Source organism: Talpa occidentalis, unplaced genomic scaffold (genome assembly GCF_014898055.3).
Source record: "Talpa occidentalis isolate TD23 unplaced genomic scaffold, MPIMG_talOcc4v2.1 talOcc4.17, whole genome shotgun sequence".
Taxonomy (NCBI): Eukaryota; Metazoa; Chordata; class Mammalia; order Eulipotyphla; family Talpidae; genus Talpa; species Talpa occidentalis.
Window position 1 is genome coordinate 27,575,791 of NW_023601754.1, and position 21,172 is coordinate 27,596,962.

The 21,172-nt window shown below is 40.5% G+C and overlaps 1 protein-coding gene across 1 annotated transcript in view; it reads left to right on the forward strand.

Annotated features, from left to right (window-relative positions):
* The window catches only part of DPY19L3 (dpy-19 like C-mannosyltransferase 3), a 68,489-nt gene extending 51,152 nt beyond the window's left edge, over positions 1–17,337 (forward strand). The window contains exons 16-19 of the mRNA XM_037516358.2: positions 321–403; positions 8,642–8,774; positions 11,712–11,870; positions 13,300–17,337. Coding sequence (XP_037372255.1) covers positions 321–403; positions 8,642–8,774; positions 11,712–11,870; positions 13,300–13,461 — 537 coding nt within the window. The 3' untranslated portion in view covers positions 13,462–17,337. The remainder of the gene's footprint in view (positions 1–320; positions 404–8,641; positions 8,775–11,711; positions 11,871–13,299) is intronic.
* Positions 17,338–21,172: the final 3,835 nt, after the last annotated feature.

The window sequence follows — 21,172 nt, forward strand, 5'->3', positions numbered from 1 at the left end:
CCAGGTCAATGTTTTACTTGATGTTAATAACAGATGCATAGCACTTTTTAAAGTAAAATAAAAGTTCGTTTAAAAAAATTGACAAAAAAATTAAAAAATTGACAGCACCTCTAGCCCTAATTAACTTGGCTCGAAATAATTTTGGAAGTTTTCTCAAACTTCAGCTCACTTTTCCTAGGAGAGTTGTGGTGCTAGTGGCCCAGCTGCATATTTATTTAGCTCCCAGATTATGTATAATTTCTCCTTTTCCATTTCAATCTTAGTGGCTGTTGTGGGTGTGGGTGGATTTTGGATTTATTTTGTTTTGTTTTTAATTTTAGTTCTGGCCAGGAATGATGGATGAACTCTCCGAGTTGAGAGAATTCTACGATCCAGATACAGTGGAGCTGATGAATTGGATTAAGTAAGAGAATCTTTTTCTTTTTTCACCTTTCAAATGTGACGTGCTGTTTAAGAGTCAAGGTAGATCTCATTTGGAGTTTGTTGTTGTTACCCTTCTTCCAAATCTAACTGTGAAGAAAGTCCTTTCTTTCTTTCAAAGTTTTTCTTAAAACTGTCTATATGAAGTACTATCTTTCTATTAAAGAAATGTTCTTTTCAACCACAGTCCTTTGCAGAAGGGAAAATATTCATCTGGAAGGGGCAACAGAATGGGGGATGCATTTCAAGCTCTGACTGCAGTAGAAATAAAGTTCTCTACTCTGCCAATTTTATCTTTATCGTTTTCTTTCATTTTATTACTGTTCAAATTTTCTATCAATGCTGACACATAAAAATAGTCTTTCCTTGTTAATCACTTAAAAATTATTCTGTAAGCTAAAGTTAATAAGAATTACAATAGCTCTGTGCCGATATCATATTAACTAATCATATTACACAAGCCTCGGCCTAGAGAGAACCTAAAATAAAAAAGCTCTTTTCCTCTCTGAACATCCTTTCATGTTACATTGGTTCTTATTTTCACCTGCACTTTGATGCTTTGCTTCAGCATTCAGCTTTGGAATGAAATCTGTGCTTCAAAGCTCTGGTCATGAAACCTGCCTCCCGCCAACAAAACCCGTTTTTCTAATCAGAGCAGCTTTCTTTCGCCTGTAATGCTGTGTTTCCCTGTGTTATAACCAAAACAGCAGCAGTGTGATTATTCACACTAAATAGATGTTGCAAATCTTGGGTGACACAGTCTGAAAGCTTGGGCTGTATTGTCCCCATCACTTAGAATTTTAGTAGCCATATTGGCACTTGCTCATGACTAATGTTTACTAACCAGTACAGTTTAGCACCGCTTGTGTATTAAGAGATGGTAAATGTTGGATAGCTTAGGTCTCTTGAGGGCAATACATGGATTTTATAGAGATTTATGCCTAAAATATATATGTGGCTTTGGTCCCAATGTCAGACTGAGTTTGACTAGATGCAGTGAGTATAATTTTTCATATATTTCCAGTGCTGAGAGTGCTAAGCAGTGCTTTGTCTTTATTTATTTATTTAACTTTAAATCATGGCAGACAATTATAGAGTAAGTAATTCCTTCAGTATTTATTGTGTATGGGAAAAGAGGGTTATTCCTATAAAGAAAAGCTAATTACTTTTGCATTAACTATAGTCAACTGGAAATTTATGACTTGCATCTGAAGGTGAGGCTGATATTTTCTCTTTTTAAAATTGCACTGTTAATACCATGCGGGCATCTCCTCTCTTATAGAATCCTGGAGTTGGTGGGTCTTCTGGATTGACCTGGATTAGCATGATCAGCATCTCACCTCCGTTTCTTTTAGCAGTTACTTGTAACCCCTTTACTGTTTATGCTAGCAAGCCCCCGCCTGTCTTTGGCTCTATCTTACTAGATGTCCATGCTGTAATACCTTTATCTTCATGCTTTCCTCACAGAAAGTTACTTAAAGTGACGTTGCTGGTCCTGAAAACTAGATGACAGATTGTTCAGGTGACTCCTCTGCTAGGAAAGCTGTCTGTCCCCCTCCTTGCTCTCCCTGTGTGTAGACTCATGACTTGTTTTAAATTCTCAGTAATGGAAGGATTTATATTGTTCAAAAAAAAAGTTGCTTCCATTGTCTTCTAATCTTGCCTGTTTTCCCTTAAAATTCTTCAAATCTAAATTATTGTTTTTGCAAAAATAGCTGCTGGGCATGTTTGTGAAATAAGTTTAAGTGATGATGAATGGATGCCAAAACAGGGTCTATTTTAGACACAAAATGTATTTGTTTAAATCAACGTTTAGATCAGCTCTTGGGTCCATAGGCTTCAATTCCAAAAACATGTGAAAGTACTTAATATTCTTTTCACCTGCCTTGACGTGTTCTGTTTTTGAAACAAAATACGACCTTCAGCTTTCACATCACTGTCTGTGATATTGGTTGGTCTGGGCTGCACTGGAGAAAAGGCTGGGCTGAAGATGGGGGTTGGTGGCTGGGTGGCTATTGGAAATTGTCTGAAGGCAGCAGCAGACCCCTGTGGGGAGCCAGCCCTGTTAGTAATGGACGCCACTACCTCTCGTTCTTGCCACTTCTGGCCCCCATCCTTAGCTTGTGTCAAAGCTACCAGGACAGCGTGTATTGGGGAGGGGGTGCAACTTTTGTTACAGCATGACTGCCTTCTGGGATGAGTCTGGACTGTGGAAACTAGGAGATCCCTCAGGGCCTCTCCATTTGGTGCTGGGCAACTCTTTTTTTTTTCTTTTTCTTTTTTTTTTCTTTTAAAGATTTATTTATTTATTTATACAAGCACTGGGCACAGTCAGAAGTGCGGGAGGGTGAGAGAATTCACCAGAGCCAGAGCAGGGAGCAGAGCAGGCAGAAGGACCGAAGTACACTGCTGAGGGGAGCAGCGGGCGGCAGGAGAGGTCTGTGCGCCATGTGGGACCCTCAACCGGCAGCCGGGGATTGAACCGGCACTGCAGAGGCTGCGGGCAGCTTCGCAACCCAGCGCTCAACCGCTGCGTCACCGGGGAGGCCCTCTTTTTCTTTTCTTAATGAAATATTTCTTATTAGTTTAATACAGTTTAATAATGATTTTTAGATGGAAAAAAGCTTACAGAGACAGTAAAGCAGAAACCATAGCTGTCTGTATAAAAAGAAATAACCAAAAATTATAAAACACCATAGACATAATTGAAAAATAATAATCTGAGACAATATTTGAAATGCATAAGCCAGAAAATATTAATAATACTTATATGCAAGGTGATTATATGAAAAATAATTACTTCAAGTAATTAAAGGAATAGGTGATCACCATGATAGAAAAATGATCAAAGGTCATGAACAAATAATTTTCACAAAGTAAAAGAAATATATCCTTTCAATAAATGTGGAGCAAAGATTAAGTGTTGCTGTAAGAAACAACCACCATGGCCCAGACTGTGCCAGTGCACTTGATGCAGGAGCAAGCCTTCTCCCCGCTTTGGGTGAGGTGTGCTCCCAGGTCTGAGCTTCCGTTGAGACTAGATGTTTCCAAATTCCCTGAGGCTTTACTGCTTGAAGAGTGAGTGAAAGAATTCATCACCTCAGCCCAATTCAGTTGTTTTCTTTACTCTTTGAGGGGCTCAGTAAGGACCTTTCAGAGGCTAAACAGATGGCCTCAAGGGAAAATAAGGGGGATTCCTCTAAGCACTAACTAATATGAGTGGTTACACTAGAGGGATTTGTTTTCTTTGAAATAATTTAAAGCTTACTGTATAAAGTTGTTTCATATCTGAAGTTGTCTACTTATCGATAAACAATTCTCCAGAAATGTTGTGCACCTGCTGTGTGTCCACAGGACGCTCTGGACAGGCAAACACTGGGTGGCAATCCTTTCTGCCTGCCTCTTTGCTCACCTCAGCACTGTTGTCTTCATTCATTTCTCCCACGGAACTGTCAGCTCCATTTATAGAGGCCTACCAGGTTTTAGTGGGAAAAACTTTCAGAGTCATTTTTAAGAACAGAAATGTTGTTTAATCCTTTCCCTCTTCAGTTCCTCAGAGGAATCAAGATTTTAAAGTTAGGTATAAAACCAAGATTACTGGGCCTCCCCCGTGGCACAGTGATTGAGCGCTGGGTTGCGAAGCTGCCCGCAGCCTCTGCAGTGCCGGTTTGATCCCCGGCTGCTCCCCGGCCACCAGAGGAGGGTCCCACATGGCGCGCAGACCTCTCCTGCCGCCCGCTGCTCCTCTCAGCAGTGTACTTCAGTCTGCCTGCTCTGCTCCCCGCTCTGGCTCTGGTGAATTCTCTCACCCTCCCGCGCTTCTGACTGTGCCCAGTGCTTGTATAAATCAGTCAATCAATAAATCTTTAAAAAAAAAAAAAAAACCAAGGTTACTTAGGGATTGCATTTCTCATTATTTTTCAAAGACATTTTATTTTTCAAAGACATCTCAGCATCTCCTCTGAGAGCCAGAGGTCAGCTCATCTGTGCCTCCTGCAGTCCGGGCCTGGGTGATCCCCCACATGACCCTGAGGTGCCACATGCCTGTGTTCCAGCAGATTCAAATGCCCTGTTCACTGATAATGTTTCCTGGATACAGAGATGTAAAACCTTGGTGTTTTTTATCTGTTTGTTTAGTTTTTGGTTTTGCTTTTTGGTATGTCTGCATAACCTTGGTGGGACTTTCAATAGGTCTTATATGTGATTAGAAAGCACACTTACTTCAGCAAGACCAAATGCTACAGCAGTTGCTGGTCCATACGTCATTCCTCTATGTCCTTAGACCATTTTAGTTTGAGGTTCCTGAAATTTTTCTTTCATAGGATGTAATTAAGATAGACAGACTTATAGATTTGAATATCCTGAGGTTGACATTTAAACTACTTGGCTTTAGGAGATTTCTACTGGAAACAGTCTCTTTCCAGTGATGAAGCCTACGTGTGCAATATTTTCACAATGGGACTACAAAAAAGGACCAAAGTTTCTTCACGTTTAATCAAAGCAGAAAGAATTACTGTATGTTTTAAATATGATGTAGGTTAAATCCAGACTTTAAATGCCTATAGGCTTCTTTTATTTTTAATGAATCATTTTGTAGTATTTGCATAATTTCGTAAATTTTTGAAGTGTAAGTAAGGGAAACGTTCACACATTATATTTTAATGCTCAGTTTACCTATTAGTTCCACAGTAATTAACTTTTTAAAGCTGAGAGCTTCAAAAATAAATGAGATTATTTGTTCAAAATACCATCAGGTCTTCCTGGAATGACATTCAAATTATATAATGTAAATCCATTTGACCTGTGAGTCCTTGTCATTATTTAGTGACATTTCTTACAGAAGAAATTGTTTGCAGGTTGGGCAGCCTGCTATGGAGCTTGGTGTAGAGCTATAAAAACAAATTATCCTTTCATTTTATACATCATTTATTCAAACATTGGTAAAAATTGCTTTGTTTCTCTATAATAGAGAAGTGTCATTCAATGGTTAAAAGCACATTAGCTATTTTAGACACACACCACAGGCTCGCTCAGCGAAAGTATCTGGGAAGGAAGAACACCCAGCATTACACCTGTCATACTGCACATTTTTAGTTAAAACCAAATAATCCTTTTCCCCCTTGCCTGCGAAGTTTACCACAGAAAACATAAAATACAGTGAATACAGGTTTTGGAAATGTGTGATTTTCTGCTTTTAATTTTGTTCTACTTCACTTTTGCTTGTTTTACTTATCTATATACTTTAGAGGTAAACTTAAATATTCAGAGTAGCAGGGAAATATTCCAGATTTACCGTGGGACTAGAATATGATGCCAAGTTAAACAGAATAAAGTGAATAAGCATCATCTCTCCTATGCTTGGACGTCAAAGTTTCCAAAGAAGTATTGTTTCTAACTCCTTTTATAGGTGTTAGGCTCTTTGTATTTTTCTACTTTAAAATAAAACCGAGGACCTCGGTGAATGAACAGGTTAACAGTCCAAGGGGTTGACTTTGCTAACTCTTCACTAAAGAGGCCAAACATAAAAAGATATTACAAATGAATGAGCTTTATTCCATTTTTCCCCTCAACTCCTCTAAGCCATCGTAACTGATTACTTTGCTCTGCTGGGAGATGGGGGCTGCTGGGTGATAGGACAGGGGACTCTCAGTCCTCAGTGTATACTGAAGAGAGGCTGTCCTTATGTGATAGTATGGCCTTACGTGATAGCACGGTGTTTCTGTCCCAGCACCACTAAAGGCCTGCAGGGGGCATTAGTGAGCATATAGTGGACTAACCACCAGTTTTCTCCTCCTTGATTGACCGCAGTGGGAGCTGAGTTAGCTCTGTTAGCTAGTAAGCTTCTTGAAGACAGATTATCACATGTTTGCCAGTCCAGCAGTCAGTCATATTTTTTAACCCAACAAAGAATAACTTCCCAGGACTTTTGACATTTCAAGCCTTTGTGAACTATGTAATTCATCAAAGTATTGTGATTGTTGCTCCAGCAGCTCGATGAAACCTTGATTGTTAGCCATAAATAGATAGCAGGTCAGGCATCTGTCTCTGCCACAATTATAAAATAAGCGCGATAAACAGCTCTGGGCCTCTCCCCCGGGCTGATACCTGTTATATATTCACAACAGCGCTGCTAAGACAGTCTTACAGCTTGGATGTTATCAGCTCAGCTGCTGGATTTGCGGTTTGTGTAGAAAGAACGGCTTGGCACTCTAGGCAGTAAGGCTGTGCGTGCCAGGAGAGCTTACCCCAAAGCTCTCGCCTCTGCTGCGTACTCTGCCAGACACTAGACCCTACTTACTTTCTCCCTGCGTTCAAGGCAGTTTAGGTCAGGGGGCCCATAGACAGACCCTTTTTGGCATTAATATGTGATGTTATTGTATTGTTTATTGCAGTGAAATGGTGTGTGCCAATGGGAGGTATACAAAAGAAAGAAGACTAACTTAAAAAGATAATGGTGTTTGCACCAATTATTGAGTGTCCACGTCTGTCCTCTCCAGCTATTATGGCACACTTTAAGTGGGGGCAGCATGCTATGTAAGGCATGGCTAAGTGCTTACTAAGTATTAATGGAATTAAACTGAATTTTTGTAAAACCTTTCACTAAGGAAATCAATGCACCTTCTCATGTTTTTATGCAAATCCTCCTGTTTCCTTGACCATATGGGGCAAATCAGGACTTCTTTATAAGAGTGCTGGTTCAGGGAAGTGAGCAAACATCTATGGGTCTGATTGTCAGCATACTCAGGCTCATATAAGACTTTTTCTATTGTCTACATTCTGGGCTCTGGCATGACTAGGGGAGGAAGCAGCCTATTGTCGTTCCCTGTCTGCTTGCTATAATCCTGTCCACTTTTTTCCATCACTTAAGAAATGAATGTGACTGTCATTGTTAGAAAATCTTGAATTTTTCAGAAGTGCATTATTTATAAATGTTACCATGGAACTGTGGGGTATCTTGCTTGGTGCAGGCATCCAAGGATAGCATCCATGGGCAGCGTCAACATTAAGTTGGAATAAGCAGAACATCCTCACGGGACATACAGATATGAGGGGGCTTCTCTTAGAAACTTCTGCACCAGAGCAAGCTTCACACGCTGCTCTCCGAAAACACTGAGGGCAACAGACTCTGCTAGCATTTTCTGTTTTAATTTCTGTTTTAATTACTTGAATTAGATTCCTTCTCAAAACTCCTCCATTGGAACTGGCCCTCAAGCACAGACTCCTCTTTCATACATAACACAAGGATAATTGTACCTTGCAGTATTCTGCGGGGTCGCCACAGGAAACTCTCATTGAGAGGAATCTACAGAAAAGCTGTTATCATCTTCACTATAAAAATGACACCTCATCCATTTGCAATTAACTCCCAGATTTCAAAAAAAGTGGAAGGGAATTAAATCAAATACTGAGATTCTTTTTTTCCGGGGCGGGGATGGGGGGGAGGGGGGATGTTTTTACGTCATTGTCCTTCATGGGGAGGCAGAGACCCACACCTTGATGAATCGGAATATGAGATTCTGATTAAATATGAGGGTGCCCTATATGCCTGCAGATGTGTATAATTTTTCATAGTCAGGACTAAAGACAAGGAATATACAAACTATTTTCGTGTTTCTATAACAGGAATGCTGCATATGCCCATATTGAATGATATTTGCTATTTCAGAATCTTCTTTCCATGTTCTTCTGTGTTTACTAGTTCTGTTTCACTAAAAAGTAATTTATAGTAAGATCTGTGATCTGTCTTTTCTTGTTTTAAACAAAACCCCTTGGAATTGGCTTATAATCAATGGCAGTTTCTGGCTTTATAATTTGTTATTTTACTCTAGGCAGCCCTTTAGTTCAGTTTAATACAAAAAGCATTGGCAACCTTTTGAGGCTTTTTTCTTTTCAGAATGTGCCCCCCTAGAACAGAAGCAGGAGTGAATCATTGGCTTTAGCCTGGAAGACTTACCTCAGGAGATACCTGCATCTAAGACAATTCATTATAAGAGTGAACCCATCAGAACAGTACATGAGAAGCTTCCCAATCATTGCCAAAAACAGATTTGTAAAATAAATTTGAGTGCAAATCAGAAACTCAAGCAGCCTCCTCTGTTTTTTTCCGACTCTTAACACTTCCTGATATAGCTGGGGGAGTCTGAGAGTGTGATAGTGTCTTTGTTGTTGCCTTTGAGGAAATCTTAGCACCAGGGTTAATTCACAATCTCAAATCTTCCAGCTCTAACACCCCGAGAAAGGCTGTGTTTGCTGGCAGCATGCAGTTGCTGGCCGGGGTCAAGCTGTGCACTGGCAGGACCCTAACCAACCACCCGCACTATGAAGACAACAGCCTGCGAGAGCGGACCAAAGCGGTGAGGGCCGGTCGGGGCAGCGGGGGTTCCTTGTGCTTCTGAGTTGCTAAAGCTGGGGCTTAATGCTGTGTGTAGGTTTTGAAGGGAAGTCAAAACGTAGGGACTCACATCTCCTGATGCTCATCTTTGGCCTGCCCACATCCATCGAAGGCCTGCTGTTTAGACCATGTGTTTCTCCCTGTTAGAGTAACTGAGAAGATAAAACACCTCAAGATGTGAACTGGAGAGAGAAGGAAAAGGAGTAACACATACTGGTCACATTTGTTACGGACCTTCTCGTGTGTGTGTGTGTGTGTGTGTGTGTTAATAGTTACTACAGCCACAAAGTTCAAAGCTCAGCACATACAAGAGGGGGCATAAGAGTGTCCCTCCTATCCCTGTCTTCTAGCTCCTGCTGGCTCTGCCCCCGCCCCCCAGAGGCAACTAACGTTATCAGTTTCTTGTGTGTCCTCCCTCCTTGTGTACCTTCCCACAGGTGTTTCATGCACATACACATATGTATACACAGGTTCATACTCTTCCCCCTTCATTGTTTTTTTTTTTTGTTTTTTTTTTTAAGGAATAGTGTCCTACATCTTTCTTGTTTGGCTTTTCATATATTTTGGACATTATTCCATTTCCAGTATATCCCATCAGTAAATTTTTTTTTTTAAAGATTTATTTATTTCTACAAGAACGGGTACAGGCTAGAGGCGCGGGAGGTTGAGAGAATTCACCAGAGACAGAGTGGGGAAAAGAACAGTCAGACAACCAAAAACACTGCTGAGGGGAGCAGCGGGCGACACAGGAGAGGTCTGTCGCGCCATGTGGGTATTTTTCTGGCTGGCTGGGAATTGAACTGGTGCTGCAGAGGCTGCGGACAGCTCCACAGCGCTCTGCTCAATCTGCTGCGCCACTGGGGAGGCCCTCCCATCCAGTGAATTAATCAGTGCTCTGATTAATTTTTAAAGGTACACTGTGCTTTGTTATGTAGATATGGCATAACATCTACTTATTTTTTGCAATTTTCTGAACAAAGTTCCAAACAGTAGACTTGCGGCATGTCAATCTAGATGGGTGAGTGGACGCCTGTCATCAGGCCCTGAGAGGTGAAATTGCAGGGCAAAAGACATGGGCACTTGTCATTTACATGACTTCTACTAAGTTGCCCTCTGTACAGATTGTACCAGTGCATTCCTGTCAGCCTTGCGGGAGGGAACATGTCTCCTACCCTGCAGTCCTTACCAGTGGTGGTTTCATTTATTTATTTTTTTAAAATATTTATTTATTTATTTATACAAGCACTGGGTACAGTCAGAAGCGCGGGAGGGTGAGAGAATTCACCAGAGCCAGAGCGGGGAGCAGAGCAGGCAGAAGGACGGAAGGACACTGCTGAGGGGAGCCGCGGGCGGCAGGAGAGGTCTGCGCGCCATGCGGGACCCTCCTCCGGTGGCTGGGGAGCAGCCGGGGATCGAACCGGTGCTGCAGAGGCTGCGGGCAGCTTCGCAACCCAGCGCTCAACCACTGCGCCACCAGGGAGGCCCCAGTGGTGATTTCAAATTACTAATGTTTCATATCAGTCACTTTTTAATTTTGATAGCTGAAAGTTGCTGAAAAGTCTTACTTTGGAGTGAGATTTGACTAGCCTAAAAGCAAATCATTTTTACCAAGTCCTCTGTTTTGTTTTTTAATGAGAATCATCTGAGTTTATATTCCTGCTAAAATGGGAACTATAAATTGGCCCAAGCATTTTAACAGCTGCAACTTGGCCCCAGACCCAGAATTTAGCCAGCAGGTTACCTGTGTGCTTGGACTCAGGGGATGCCGGAAAGGCTTATCAGCTGCTGGGAGTCTGCCTGTGCTGCATCCTCGCCAGGGTCTATCCCTGTCTGGTTAGTTTTGTGCCCTAAAAGCTGATGTCCTAAAGGTCCTAGGCCCTTCTTTAGTCCTGACCCTTTGAATCTGTGGGATGCCTCCAGTCTGAAGCCTGGTGCTGGACATGAGGGAATGATGTCACCGGTTAGGAGAAGCAGCTCACCTCCCACCACTTTACCCACCATACAACTAATTAGGTGCTACAGACCCAACCTCCCAAGTCAGAAACCTATTAAAAATCAGTGGGCAGCATAGGAAACAATATCTCTCATTACCCCCAACACACACACACACACACACACACACACGACCTTTTCCAATGCCAATGCCAAGTCCCAGAATATAGGACACTCAGTATCCGTGAATATTCACTTAAATTGTGTGGCACTGGTGGTGAATGGAAGGTGGAACCACTTTTGAACCTCCACTGGATGCTATAAATTGCTCTTGTCCCAGGAAAAATGAGAAGTGTAGGATCCCCTGGTCAAGCAGGGTGGCACAGAGTAGTAGTAAAGCAACAAGTGCTGCCCCAGCCTAGAAGCAGGGACTTCTAGGGGGTGCTTTCCCCAACTGCTATTATCAAAACTGGGACCCCATACACCCTCAAACTGTACTACCCTCATACCAAATACACCGTTTTAATCCAAATGTCCCATTTGTAAAGGTTGAGGCTATGGCTTATTTACTCAGCTATGTCACTTACCTTGCAGAAGCAGTCTCAGAAGGTCTGCTGATGAATATATTCGTAGCTTAAAATATTACACTGTCTAAAGCCAACGTATTCAGCGTGACTCACTCCCCCCTCTTCCCAAGGCCAAGTCATGGCAACGTCCCTTTGGAAACGTCACCGCCCGCCCCCCTCCACCCCCCTCCACCTATCCCTTCCCCCCACCCCTACCCTCATACCCCTGCGGGCCTTGCACGTGAGCCCGAGTGACAGTGAGAAGCCCAGAGCATCCGGCGCGCTGGGGTCCTGGTCTTACGTTCAGCCGGTGGGCAGTTATGTCATTAGATATTCCCCCGTGACCTTTCTGGTAGTTAAGTGGCATTTTACCCTATTCCCTTTTTTATCTCAATCCGAAGGTTTATCAGATATATGCAAAGCGGTCTCCAGAGGACGTGCATGCGCTCCTCAGGTCTTTCGGCACCGACTATGTCATCCTGGAGGACAGCATCTGCTACGAGCGGCGGCACCGCCGGGGCTGCCGGCTGCGGGACCTGCTGGACGTCGCCAACGGACACGTGAGCACAAGGGCGCCCGGGGACCAGGAGTCCAGGTGGCTCCCGAGTAGCGGGAATCTGTTTCTACATTGCCGTGATAGGATTATAGCAGAATCGAGTACTCGACTTTGGCTTGTATTCTGCAGAACTTGCTACCCTGGCATTTGAGTGACTGCCACGGGGGCTTGGGAAGAGGAAGCTCTAGGTCCCCAGCTGGTGGCCAACAGAACAACTCTCATCAGCTGGTTTGTCTGGTGAGGGTTCGCATAAAAATTTGGGTTTTTTTAAGGATTTTGCTGCTAAATAAAAAATAAGACCTCGGCTTTTATAAACCACTGTCCAGAGCATCAGTTAAGTCATATGTGAGTGATGGACAGCAGTGTCTCCCCTCTCCCAGCCATGGTCTTGCATTCTCACCACTCTACCTGGGGGTGCACACTGGGGGTGCCCCTTTTTCCACTGGCCCATTTCCACAAAGACAGGTCCTGTGAGATGACCCAGCTTGCACTCCCAAGCAGGAAAACAAGCCCTTCTTCGTCCTCCCTTCTCAGGAAAATGTCCCTGGATCTATTCCAGGCCTCAAGTAGAGTGAGCAGAAGATTTTCACCCTTTAGCTGTGGAGTGTGCTATAATCATTGCATACAGAAGCTGACAGATATTTATAAAATGAGTGAGAAAAATGATGAACTTAGCTTAACTCTGAAAAAAAAAAAAAAAACCCACTGTACAGAATGTGAAATTCAGAACACCTTAGATCTACTCTCTTAGCAAATTGCAAGTATTCCAGGCAGTTCCGTTAACTACAGTTTCTCCAGGCTGTGCACTAGATCCCCAGAAAGTATCCATCACATCACAGGTTTGTCCCTTTGACCAATGTAGATGGCTTGACTATGGTTAATTACTTTACAATGGATGTGTATCTCAGGTGGTGCCCTGAGTATATACGATTTTATTTGTCAGTCATACCTTCATAAAGGTGGGGGGAGGGATATGAGCTCCAGGTTTTTGCCCAAGGAAAACAGCTGTCTGTAGCTGTCTTGAATGAAGAGAGATGCAGACCAAAGGCATGCATTTAGATTTTGCTTTATGTGTGACTTTTTACTGACCAGGCCTACTGATAAGTTGGAGAATTTTCTCTGGTCACAAATAATTCTCTGTATTTTTTGTATGTCTGAGGAGCAAGTCTTAAGAATAAGGAGATCCAAGTTCTGCTTCTAGCTTTGCCATTGAAGGGGGTCATTGTGTGACACTGAACTCTCCTCCTCAGCCTTGGTTGACTCTGCTGACAGGGAGGAACAGACCAGGCCATCTTCAGGTCCACTGACATTGAAATAATTGTTATGTTCACTAGCCTGTCATCTTAAAGAAAACCAGTACCTGCTGCTGTATCTGTTGTCTCTTAGAAAGATGAGCTTTTCCCAAGTTGTGTTTGGTTTGGCTTTGGCTTTAGATGATGGATGGCCCAGGAGAGAATGATCCTGACTTGAAACTTGCAGGCCACCCTCGTTTCTGTGAAGAGATCAAAAGAAACCTGCCTCCCTACACCGCGTACTTCACCAGAGTGTTTCAGAACAAAACATTCCACGTTTACAAGCTTTCCAGAAGCAAGTAACAAAGCTTCCTGTTCAATCTCTATTTTTCATACCTGAAACTTCATCATAATGAGACTCAGTAGATAATGTTTCATATGTGATTGGATAGCCCTTACCTTAAAGCTGTGACATGAATAAGTTCTACAGATGTTTACACAAGCATTGCCATCTTTGAAAGTATCTTATACAAATGTGTCTTTTTCTGTCTAGTCTCCATGGATATTCTCTAGCCTAAATGTTCTCAGCTTTCTAAGATTGATCTAGAAAGTTGTCTTTGGGAAGAACCGTATGTGTCCATAGATGCCCTGAATAGCCATGTATCATGTTGACAATTCAGAGCCTGTTTGGGGTATGAAATACTCATAATTTTTGTTTGACTTACGACAACCACATGTGGTTGAATTGAATTGAGAGAATGCATAATTAGATTATTTAATACTATTTCACTAGTGAAGACCAATTGGTGTCTTTTTTAAAAAAGCTTTTTATTGTCCTGTTTCACCTAAACATTTTATAATGTTTTCCAATTTTCATGCTTTTAATATTTCCCCAAAAATCATGTTAAGCCTGTGTATGAATCTCAAATTTTGTTGTGCTCTGTCCGAAATATAGTGTATCATGTATTAAGTTGTGCGTGTGCATTTGTGTGCACACATGTGTGTGCATGTTTTAATGCTGGACACCGAAAAGTGTTACAAGTTCCGTATTGTAAGTCTTAAAGGGACTGAAATGTTATGTAGCCACGTGAAATTTGTTAGTGTTCTGTGTTATTATTTTGAAGCCTACTGATACTACTTAACCTATCCTGCAGCAAGTAAGATAATTTTTCTTTATTTCTTACTCATTTAAATTTACTGGGTTTGCAAAATTTTGTAAACTTTTTGCTTTTAGCCTTTGTATTTTTTTATAGCCTAGACCCTTGCAAAGTCTAAATACTTTTTAAATGTTGTATCTTAATGAATCCACTTATACAATATTTTTGGCAAAGAGCATTTTCATACCAAGTTTGACTGTGGTCTCCAATCTTACTACGAGGGCCCTAGTAGTATCATTTTTTTTCCTTACTCAAAGGTAACCAAGTGCCTCTAAGTCATACTGATTTGTAAACAACAAAGAGGATGTGTGTACCTGCTCAAAATTTTTTGATAATTGCTTTTATAATTAATTTCTAGTGCAGAAGACTTGCAAAAGTTGCTGATAAAAGTTTATTGTGCATTTAATTAAATCAAAATGCCTAAGGAAATTAACTTTCTACCCTGTTCTTGCCAATTGGAAATGATTTAAATGTTTTTCCTTGCCATTGTAGTAAAGTAAATGACTGTAGACATCAAGATCAATCTATCACATGTTCAAATGATTTTATATTTAGTTACTACATATTAAGCAGCATTCAGAAAAAAAATTTGCACTTTCATATTGAACTCAAGGATACTTGGCTTTTATCAAAACGTATTTAAATAAAAATTTGACAGTAGCTGGGTTATTAAATTATGCAACTGAAACTCCTGAATTATATCTTTCCTGAATCCCTTTAATAAGGTTGGAGACCACTGCAGTTTAGGCTAATACAATAATAAAACATTTTAATCAGCACTAAAACTTTAATGAAGCCAGTAATGATGCATGCCTGTTGTAGCTGACAGCATGGGTCAGTACATCCTTCAGCGAGTGCCTTACTCTAATTGAGACTAAGCACATGTAAGGTACAACATTTTAGACTCTGTAGTTTCATTTTTAAAATCCTCCTTTTCCTTCTCCGACATATTTCAGTTTGTTTTAAATATTCCTATATGCATCAATCTAAATATTTGGGTATTTGGATTCTCAATATATATGAGAGACGCACTTAAACTTTTATGCTTATCATCAACACATTGATGGCATACGGTAATCTTTTTATCATAGTCTAGCTGCCATTGTTGCCACAACATTTAGTGTTTAGTCTTTAATAAAAAATATAAAGTGCCAGAAAAAAAATTTTTGCAAGACAGAATCCATACCTACACTCTCCAGGACACTGTGACCATGTACAGTAGACATTTTTATTTCCTAATGACCAAATCTTTTAATGAATCATGTGAAATATTTTTAGTGCTTGTCAGTGTTCTCTTTTATGACTTCTCTCTGGAGTAGAGAGAAGGAAAAAGAAGAAAAGCGACTGACTCCTGGCTCTTTACCAAGCCAAAGCAAGTGACCTGTGACCTAAGCTCCCTGCTGCGCAGATCTTGGTGGCTGTGTTGATGTCAGGCAATAGCCTCAAATTGTATGTTTTTTACAGATAGAATAACTTGAATTTGCTTCAGAATTAGCATTCGGAAGAACCTCTAAGTAAATAAGTGCTCTTAATTAACCTTTACTTACAGGACTCTCCAGACCCGTTGGTAGCCTCCATCCTCCTGTAAGCTGAAGCCCTTGCTGGAGGGCTGCTCCCTGGTATTCTCTCACACACCTCTGCTCCCTCTCTTGAGTTCGAGGTCCATAGCAAACTTCTCTGTGCCAGTTCTGCTTCTTACTGTAAGGACACAATTCACCATACACCAAGGAAATATGAATGTAAAAATGAAAGGGTTATTTCTGCAAAAATTAATTTGAATGCTTTGGCAAAATTTGGTAAAGGTTGAGTTTCTAATAAAAATTGCTTTAATGTAGCCGTGGTTGGGAAAATTACAAAATTTTGGGAAAACAGAATTCAAGAAAATTTCTGAGCTTAGATTGCATCATACATTTATATAAGTACTCATTGCACCTTTAAAAACTCTTGACTGATCAGAGGGTATTAAAATATACCCAAATCATTTAATTAGTCTGATTTATGTAAGACTAGAACTGTAACCGTTAGACTCTTGTGCAAAGGAAAGGTCTTGGCTTTATATCAAAAGATTAGCAAATGCATGTGCAATTGTGCACTTAAACTTATGCTTCCCTGTTTTAACCTACTTGCTTCATTAAATGACCAACTACTGATACTGATCACAGTGGCTAATAAGGATTCTATAATAGCCGAAAGGTTCCAGTCACTTTTAATACAGACTTTTAAAAAATAGGAATTCATTTCAGATATACTAGCCAGGAGCATAATTACATGCTACGTAGGCCATTTATTGTTCACTTAGAGATGATTTATTGACCCTTGTGAGATCAATTGATAAAGTGTGTGTGTGTGTGTGTGTGTGTGTGTGTGTGTGTTTTGGGTGGGGGGATTCTGCCAGGTGTTGAAGATATATGTAAATATTTCATCTTGTCTGTATCTTCACAATTAACTAAAAGTGTTTATTATGATTCCACATGAACTTTGTCTAAGATATAACAATTTTAAGTCATCTTTGGCCAAAACCTACCTGAATGGACATAAAAATATTCCATTTTTAAAATTTCATTTAAACCTTGGAATTAATTGGAACATATTAAAATATTCTCAGATCATGTATCTTGATTAATATGCTCCCAGATACTTTATATATGACAACCTTTTGGCCTAGAAGAGATTGTTCATCTGGTCATGCAGAAAGCTTTTTAAATGAGCGTGTGGCTTACTTTCTTGTGCAATTGATTTTCTGTATTTAATATCCTATAGGTAAAATCTGACAAAGAGCTTTTATAACTTGTTGTACTGGATTGTATGGAGATTGTATACTAAATAAAGCTCTTTTTAAGTTAGACAAGATGTCTTTCATTTCTTTGAATGTCAAAACCCAAGGAACTGAATTATTAAAATGTATTAAATATGCACTAAATAGTATATGGTCACTAAAGATGAATATGGCAAGGTCTACATTAGTCTTGCTAATGTTAAAGGACTTGGAGAGTTTTGTGGGTTGTTTTTTTTTTTTTTTTCATGGAATTTGGTTTTATAACTACCTGTTTGTTTCACTTGAACCTCAAAGTTATAGTTTAAATTTCTAAAGAGAAGGCTGCTATCAGCACAATGTATCCTCAAAGAGATAAATGCTGTTTGTTTTGACCTTTGGAATTGTTTCTATTTCTTGATTAAATTCTCTTCTTTAGTAATTTGGGAAGATGGGAGGTAGTCTACATTTCTGTATGAGTGTATCGATAACAAATGTGTCTGACTGTTAATGTTCAAAAAAGATACTGAAATTCCAAGCAGAAGTGATCAGTGTCTGATATATTTCCAGCCAGAAGAAACTGGCATTGGGTCTCAAATATTCTGTAATCACTAGCACTCAATCAGTAATAGCTAGGAATTAATAAAAAGCAATACTGACAGAACTGAAATAGAAACAAAGCCACAGTCTAATCAGATATTAGAGTTTTTAGCATAGACTTTAAAATAGCTATGCTTATTTAAGAATTTAAATGACAAGATGGAGAATTTTGGTGAACTGAAAACTAAAAAAAAGAACAATGGAAATACTAGAACAGGAAAATACAAGAAATGTGCACTCAATGATGGGTTAAATAGCAAATTAGACACAACTGAAGAGAGCACCAATCAACTGGATGATAGTTTAGAAGAAAATATTCAGACTAAAACATAGGTGAGGGGATGATGAACAAGGAAAGAGCATCAGGTATATTAGAACATTTCATGGTAGGTGTCACTGATGTCCCAAGGAGAGGAGAGAATTGGTCATGTGACTTTCAGCAGTCTCCTTATATTCTTGGCATGTTTCTTTTTTCTTTTGTAAATGGAGGTATAATAATTATTATTTATTGGGTCAAGGGGTGGATTAAATGAGATACTGCGTAAAGCACTAGGCCCCATACTCTGCACATGGTGAATGCAGTAGATGGAATTGTGGGGTAGTGTCCTCACTATCAAGATTAGAATGTCAAAGAGAAAGTATGAAGAACAAAGTATGTCAGTCAGACAGGTACTAAAGAGCCCTTAGTGATTTTATGTGAACTTTTCTGACTGCAGAAAATATGATTAAGAAAAACTTTAGGTACTTAGTAGGAGAGCAGTAAGAACAGTTTTTAGGAAAACCAGTTTCTTGATAACTTCTGAAGTACGACTTGCCTAACAAGGGTGTGCATGGGTGTGTGTGTAAGTGAGAAATGAGCTACAACGACAGAAAAGCTGATTGAATGAATGTGTTTGGTGAGACACCATCATTGTTGAGGATGAATGTCAAAGCCTTGCCACAATGCACATATTCATAAAGAGATGGAAGTGTGATCGTGTATGAATCTGCTTAAGAGAGGCAAAGGAGTGAAGGAACATGATTTCAGGACTAGCACAGTAATTAGAACAGCAGTGTGCTAATTAAGACTCATAAATTTAATGAAACTATTAGCATTTTCTCTTGCAAGAAAAGGTGGATGTTTTTTCCCCAGGAAATGACACCTGTGAACAATTATCTCTCTTATCATTGCTATTAAGATTATTTACATAAGTTGTGCTCATTTAACATTCTCTGCTGTTAATGATATTTTTACAACACCTGATCTCACAGTAAATTCACTCACTCTGGCTAGGAAAGTACTTTGAGATTATTGATAATTAATAGGGTAGTACAAATAGACAAGATCATCATTAGGGGACCTCCTGTATGTTGTTTTGCTTTGTCTTTGTGGGCAGCATTTTTGTTTGATAGGAAATGTTTCTGAATCTTTGAGTGTCTGTAAGAGCCTGGTGGGTTATGGACACCATGAACACACCCTCCCCCTTTGCTGTTGTCCAGCTCAGTGGTTCCTTCCATGAGGTCACCCAGCACCTACTCTGTGATGGACCTGGGGGGATGGGGGAGGCCTATGATATAGCCATGAATAAAAAATATCCTATTATTGCACTGAATAAGAATGGTTATAATGGCATTCTTTAGATACAACTACACAAACTCCTCCTAGGAAAAATAGAAGTGTCATGGTGGGGGTTACAATAAGGCCAGCTCAAGTTGGCTTAAACCATGAAGCAAGTTCATTAGCATATTAAACTTGTTGGGCTTTTAGATATGGCTTAATCTAATGTCTCTCTGATTAAATTCATTAGGCTCATATTTATTGAGACCTGTAGGCACTAGGAATGCGTAACATAAGACAGACAAGGTCCATATGCTCATTTAACTTACATTTTAGTGAAGGATACAGACAACAAATAGGAAAAATACAAGAAAATGCCCTGAGCCGACACAGGGAGCAGCAGGCCCTCTGCAGGAGGAGGAACAGAGTTACGAATGGGCCATATTAACTTCGAGAAGCCAGCATTTGTGCTCGCCATCCACTTCAGTCAGGAATAGGGTGGCCCAAGCCCCAGAGCACAGTTACCAGTCTGAATAAAAAGCAATCAGTGGGAACCAGCAGGGTGCCCCCACAAGCCCAGGTGTCTGAAATCCAGTTATCAAAATAAATGGGGAACAATCTATGGGAGTCAGGGTACCCCAACCCCATCAAAGTCTTTTACTTCTTTATTTTCTTATTTTTATTTTATGTATTTTTTACTTCATTTTTCATATTTGCACAATGTATGCATTTTCATCTTGGTTATAGTCCCCATACAATTCCCACCCCCCTAAAGCCTTTTACTTCTTATTAGAAGTAACAATGAGCATTTTTTCATATGGCCTTGGCCTTCTGGATGTATCTCTTTGGTGAATTGTCTGTTCATATCTGCTGTCTATTAATTGGACTTTTTTTATTGTTGAATTGTATGAGTTTTTTATGTATCTTGGATATTAATCCCTTATCAGTTATATATTGTGTAAATATTTTCTCCCATTTAGTTGGTTAGCTCTTCATGTATTTTCTTTTGCTGTGTAGAAGCTTTTTAACTTGAAGTACTGTTTATTTTGTTTTGTTTTGTTTTAAAGATTTATTTATTTATACAAGAACTGGGGTACAGTCCAGATGCACAGGAGGGTAAGAGGATTTACCAGAGACAGAGTGGGGAACAGAACAGGCAGACTGATGAAATACACTGCTGAGGGGAGCAGCGGGCGAGACAGGAGAGAGGTCTGCTGCGACATGTGGGACCCTTGCCGCCCCCCGAGATCGATCCGGTGCTGCAGAGGCTGCGTATAGCTTCACAGCGCAGCACTCAATCGCCTGTGCCACCAGGGGAGGCCCTATTTTTGTTTCTAATTCCCTTGCTATGGGGGTGGGGAGGGGGTGTTGAGTCACCAAAAAATGTCTTTATTGTTGCTATATGGAACATATTGCCAATGTTTTCCTTTATATATTTTATTGTTGCAGGTCTTATTATCTAAATCTTTTATCCATTTAGAGTTTATTTCTGGTTTTGGTTTGTCTTGTCTTTTTTTTTTTTTTTAAAGATTTATTTATTTATACAAGAACTGGGGTACAGGCCAGAGGCGCTGGAGAGTGAGAGGATTCACCAAAGACAGAGCAGGGAGCAGAACAGGCAGACTCACTGAAATACACTGCTGAGGGGCATAGTGGGTGAGTCAGGAGAGGTCTGCCGCGCCATGTGGGACCCTCGCCAGCTGGCCGGGATCGAACCCGATCGAACCCGCACTGCAGAGGCTGTGAACAGCTTCACAGCGCTGCGCTCAACCGCCTGCACCACCAGGGGTGTCCAAGTCTTTTTTATCCTTTGAGGACTTCCTGTTATAGTTTGTTAAAGTTCCTTTTCAGTTGTCATATGTGTTGCTTCTGTTATCTCTTGTTTGAGGGTTCTACTGAGGTTAGTAAATGAAGAGCTGCTTGTGTGACCATTGTGCTATCTGGCCACACTGTTACTTTCCTCCTCCTCCATGTTAAGTGATTTACGTCTGTTCCCTCCACACTCATTGTTCTGTTGCTTTATAATAA